Source organism: Carlito syrichta, unplaced genomic scaffold, assembly GCF_000164805.1.
Source record: "Carlito syrichta isolate Samal-C Ts95f unplaced genomic scaffold, Tarsius_syrichta-2.0.1 Scaffold309854, whole genome shotgun sequence".
In the NCBI taxonomy this organism is placed as follows: domain Eukaryota; kingdom Metazoa; phylum Chordata; class Mammalia; order Primates; family Tarsiidae; genus Carlito; species Carlito syrichta.
The window spans coordinates 217,289-223,092 of record NW_007253950.1 but is presented as its reverse complement, the minus strand read 5'-3'; the positions used below and the strand labels follow the sequence as shown (position 1 = coordinate 223,092).

The 5,804-nt window shown below is 42.3% G+C and overlaps 1 protein-coding gene across 3 annotated transcripts in view; it reads left to right on the top strand.

Moving 5' to 3' along the window:
• Positions 1-5,804, top strand: part of GINS3 (GINS complex subunit 3) — a 20,728-nt gene that overhangs the window by 6,695 nt on the left and 8,229 nt on the right. Inside the window, exon 2 of one of the 3 annotated variants that reach the window (XR_002482536.1) lies at positions 1,487-1,815. Coding sequence is in view for 2 of the 3 variants with exons in the window: in XM_008068003.2 (XP_008066194.1) it covers positions 1,487-1,717 (231 nt within the window). In the remaining variant the exon portion in view is untranslated. Of the gene's footprint in view, positions 1-1,486; positions 1,848-5,804 lie in introns of those variants that run through there. The other 2 variants (XM_008068003.2, XM_008068002.1) reach the window with 2 other exon arrangements.

The following is a 5,804-nucleotide window of genomic DNA, read 5'->3' as shown; positions in this document are numbered from 1 at the left end:
TTCCGCCTCAGCCTTCCAAGTAGCCAGAATTACAGGTATGCGCTACCACGCCCGGCTGATTTTTTTTTTTTTTTTGTAGAGATGAGGTCTTGCTGCCCAGGCGGGTCTCGAACCCGCGTTTATTTTTTGAGTTGGAGTCTTACTCCATCGCCTAGGCTGGAGTGCTGTGGCACACTCACAACCAACTCAGGTGTTGACTTGCTAGGCTCCAGAGATCCTTCCAAGTAGCCAGAACTACAAGAGTACGCTACCACACCTGGCTAATTTTTTATTCATTGTAGAGTTGAGGTCTCACCAAGTTGCCTGAACTGGTCTCGAATCCACGGGCTCAGGCAATCCACTCGCCTCAGCCTCCCAAAGTGCTGGGATTGCAGGCTGAGCCACCGAACCTGACCATTATTATTATTTTCTATGGACATACATCTGTTCCCTTCCTTTATGGCATCTCCTTACTTTAATGTTGTATAATTATTTTTTAATCTGTTTTTAGAAGAAATCATCATTTCTGCCTCTTGGAACATAAATAACCAAAATTTAATTCACTTAATTCCTCATTTCGTGCTTTATAAGCACTGTTGACTTAAAAAACGTGTGCTCTCTGGGCTGCTCTAACACCCTCCACCAGGCTCAAGGGCTGTTTAGCTGGCCACATACTAGATGTAGATAGTAAGGGAAAATGTTGCTCTCCATTCAACAAAAGAAGTCAATGCATAGACTACAGATAGTTCAAGTTTAGGAAACTCTTTTGAGTAGAAAGCTATTCTTAAATTGGAATCCTGCCCTTTTTTAATGAGTTGTATGTTTTCTTTCTATCACTGTTTGAAGTGCTTTAGATTAGTTGCTTATAGATAAGGTGACTTTGCCATGAAGCAATTGAAGAAACCGGAGCCAGGGCTTACCATTTGTGCTCAGAGCCAATAATGAAATAGCAGCCCTGGATATTGTGTGTCTCCATCCTGCTTGCAGACTTAACAAAACTGCATTCCATTAAATCAGGAGTCTCTTCTGATTGAAAACTATCTGCACGTGGCCACAGTACATTATAATGGCCTTTGTTACTACTGACAATAATAGGTATTCTTTTCAAGGAGTTTGCTGTGTGGCAGCTATTTGCTAGGTGCTTGCATGTACTATTTCAATGGTTTTCTTTCTTTCTTTCTTTCTTTATATATAGTGACTATAGTTATTTTATTTTATTTTTTTAGTTGGAGCCTCACTCACCCAGGCTGGAGTGCAGTTCATTGGTTTTCATAACAACCCAATGAATTTTTATAACAATCCATTTCATAGACAAGGAAATTAAGGTTTGGCAATGTGCAATAACTTATTGAGTGCTTGAGGGGAATCAGATCTGACTCAGACTCCTGACTGAGTCCTGAGACCTCATTTGTTCTTTTCATGCCATTTCAATGTTCAGATAAAAATGGATCTGGTTTTATGGGGTGTGAGATCAACCCTAACTTCTCTTAACTCCCACCCTCTTCAGACTTTTATTGGACGTTTTCGCCGCATCATGGACTCTTCCCAGAATGCTTATAATGAAGACACTTCTGCACTGGTAGCCAGGCTAGACGAGATGGAGAGGGGCTTATTTCAAACAGGACAGAAAGGACTGAATGACTTTCAGTGTTGGGAGAAGGGACAGGCTTCCCAGATCACAGCTTCTAACCTTGTTCAGACTTACAAGAAGAGAAAATTCACTGACATGGAAGATTGAAATTCAGGAGAAAACAGAATGGCTCCTTATATACTTATCCCTCCAAGTGTCCGTGATAAGAACTGGTTAACTTTGTACAGGACCAGAATCCTTCCCATATCATGGGTGATTTCCTGTAGGAGTCTCAGAAGTGGTACCATTTGGTGGACATTGACATGCTGGAGGAAGTCCCTGGCCCTATAAGTCTTCCAGGACTGTCCCACCCTGCGGATCCACAGTTCATGCCCAAAACCCACAGCCAAGGAGAAATCAAAGTTCTTCCTAAATAAGGATCATTGACATAAACATCACAGTAAGTTGCAACTGGGATTCCTCGTGTCTGGAAGCTTGAATAGCCTCAGATGTCCAGTTTCACTAGCTGCAAAGGGAAGGTACAAACTAGGCCATCTTCACCTGCTCTGAAAATGTTCTCTTGATCTTATTTGCCTCATCTTCCTCATGGTTGTGCAGAAGACAGCATCTCCACCATGCTGGCCTGACTTGTATATATCTCCTGCCGCCCACCTGTGGGGAGTTACCCCAGTTTCCAAAAACAGCCACCAAGAATAAAGAAGGAAAAGGGAAAGGCAGATGAATGGTGTGGCTTTTACTAAAGAAAAGACATTTCTTTCATGCTGTGCACCAGGGCTTGGTGAACTGAAACTCGCGTAACGCTACAGTCATCCTAGAGGGGAAATGGTTAAACTGAGCTTGCTTTTGTCTCAGATCTTCAGAGCACCCGTGCATTTATTCCATTCCCTGTCTAGAAAAGCTGTCAGGGAGTCATTTAGAACTGCAAAGTAGTTATTAAAGGGTGTTAACCCAGCCTTTATTACATCTGGAAATCAGGACTTGAGGGTTGCTGGCTGTGAAAAACTGTGTTTGAGAAACTTAACATAGCAATTATAAGTGGGCAGTAGGACTCGATTGTGTTTTTTTCTCTTTTGTAAATTTTGCAACTTTATCACAGCACATCCCTGACCTAGGAAGCTGTTTAAACAAGCACAAAACTCTTCCCCGGAGGCCTAGGAGGCAACCTCAGGCTGAGTAAGAAACAACATTCCCTGGACTCTTTGGACTGTTCACAGGGCACCACTGCTCCCCCACTGACACCCTAGAACTAGCAAAAATTATCTTTGTCGTTGGGAATTACAGAGGGATTCGAGTTTCCAGATTGTGCAGATGTCTTGATACAAACTTAGAATGACAGAAATGTTTTTTAAATGCCTGTTTTAAGATGGAATTGATGTTTTTATAGTTTGTTCTTAGTGCTGAATAAATGATTGGCTTTTTACATAATTATGTTCTGTACAAGTACTATTTCTATCACTCTAGTACTACAGATGATCAACAATGCTTTGATCATAATTGACAATAATGCTCACATAAATCCATGTTCTAGGAACTGCTCTTTTGCTTATATAATACACATAAATATGAGGTACATTCTCTGTAGGAATGTGCTATGTCCTAGGAAGATGAGATATTTATTACTACCACAGCGTTTATATATAGCTGGGTCCCCAGAAACCATTCATAGAGTGAGAAAAGCAGATTGTTTAACTTTTGGCATCATTCTTTTCGCAGATAGCTTTATATTTAAAGGCAATCCTAAGACTGCTGCCATTTTTTCCTTTTACTAAAAAAATTCCTCAGGGGCCACATGTCAGGAATATGTGGATCTGCATGTGCATAATTTATTTTCTGGTTTAAGTTTTAAATGAATTATATTACACTTAGCTTTTGAAAACCCATGTTCAATTATCAATCTGCCTTCAAGCCTGTCAGGCCACCCCTCTTCCCTGCAGCCCCCAGTCTTTTGGATTACCATTGGGTCCTTTCAAAAAGGTGAATTTTTCAAAAAGACTCCACAAATTCACTCAGATACCAAATTGCTCTCAAAATCCAGGGAGTAGATGTGTGTCCTTTCTCCTGAAGGGCTCTGTTCCCACATAATTGTGGCCTTCATTAGAGACACAAGACCTCGCCATATGCAGGTTTTTATGGGACAACCTGGGTTGCTGGGGGGAGAGGGGCAGGGCTCTGCGTCTGTCAGTTCCTCCTGTCCTCACCGACCTCTGAACTTTGGGCAGCCTCCAAGCTTAATCCTTGGATCTCCAATTGCATGCTGTTGACTCCCAACCTCATACTTCCAGCCCAGTTCTCTCGCTCCAACTCCAGACTTGTATCCAACCACCTGCTTGATGTTTCTACTTCAACACCTGACCTGCCATGGCTGATAAGATTGAGTTCCTAATCTGGTCCCCAACAATCTACACCTCCTCTGATCTTTCCCATCTCTGTTTTTGACAACTCCATCCTTCCCTGTGGCTCAGGACAAAAACCTGGTGTCCTCCCTGACCTTTCTCCTCACTCTTCCATATCTTTTGAGTCTACTTTCCAATCATTCACAGCTTCTGGCCACCTCTCCCCAACTTCTAGTGCTGTCACCCAGGCCCACCATTTCTTTCCTGGATTGTGAGGGTCACCCCCTAGCTGCCTCCCTGTGTTCACCCTCCATACCACCTTCACACTCTTATAGCAGCCAGAGTGGTCTTGTTCAAAAGTAAATCTGGTCTTATCAGTTCTCTGCTCAAAATCCTCCTCCCAGCTCAGAAAAGGGCCACCCAGTCATCCAACATGATTTGTTGAAAAATTCACTTTTACCCCAGAGATGTGATACTGATCTTCCTTAGTGCTTCCACAGCAGAAATGGTTTCTTATTTTAAATAAAAATTCCACTTTCTCCCTAAGAGAACTCTGAACATCTTACAGAGCTGCTCATTAGCCTGTCAGCACTACTGGGCCTGAGAAGTTTCTGGAATACTGTGTCTGAAGTAGTGAAACTGTCATGCAGAAGCATTAAGTGACTCACTCAAGTTCAAACAGCAGTCAGTTCCATCCTGAGTCTATCTGTTCTTTTCTGTTCCGTTATCCTTCAAGAAACCCCAAGAGAGAACTTTTCCTCTCTGTGCTTGAAGCAATTATGTTTAGGTGAAAATATAAAATTTTAGACTGACCTTGGCAAAAGAAAACAACTGCAAATTCTATATATATGTTTCTCAAAGCAGGCATTTTTGTGTTTAGGAGAAAAATCTATATTTGAAGTAACTTGTAGGATATTTGCTTAACTATAAGAATTAGTCTGATAACTGTAATATCGATACTCCTTATCTAGTAAAGGTAAACTTAAAATGTTAATGTTGAGTCCACAGAAATTGTTTAAAAGATAATCAGGGCCAGGTGTGGTGGCTCATACCTGCAGTCCCAGCACTCTGAAAGGCTGAGGAAGGAGAATTGCTTGAACCCAGGAATTCAAGACCAGACTGGGTAACATAACAAGGCCTCGTAAAAATAAAACAGAAAAAAGACAAAAGATAATTAAATGCCCTAAACCTAAAGGAAAAGTATCTAAAAGTTGGGATTCTGTTGCTAAGTCTTGATATTACCCTTTGAATGAGCAGCAGTAAATCTTCCTTCCTTAATAGTATTGAATAAAATGTACAATGAATCACCTCTTCCTGAGAGCAAATGACTAATACAGGTGACGGGTGCAGCCTGCTTTTGTTTGAGCTCATTTTGTTGATTTTTCTAGGCTTTTGCTTTTCTACCTATTTGATCAAAGGAGACATGGAACAACCAGATAAATCTTGCTTGCCAAGGATAGAAGCATTCTTCCTGGCACACAGTCCTGTTGCCTGCTGATGTCCAGGGAAAGGTACAAATGCCACCCCTAAGCAGAGCTCACCTTTCTGTGTCTGCTTTTCTGAGATCAGGGTCAAATCAACTACAGGCATCATTTCATGAAACTTTATTTGGAAATAATTTAGATTTCTAGAACAATTATAAAGATAGGACAAGCCGGGCTTGGTGGCTCAGCCTGTAATCCCGCGCCTTTGGGAGGCTGAGGTGAGTGGATTGCCTGAGCCCGCGGGTTCGAGACCCACCTGGGCAGCGAGACCTCATCTCTACAATAAATAAAAAAATCAGCCGGGCCTGGTGGCGCATGCCTGTAATTCTGGCTACTCGGAAGGCTGAGGCGGAAGGATCGCTGGAGCCCAGCAGGTCGAGGCTGCGGTGGCCAGGAGCGGCGACTGCATTCCAGTCT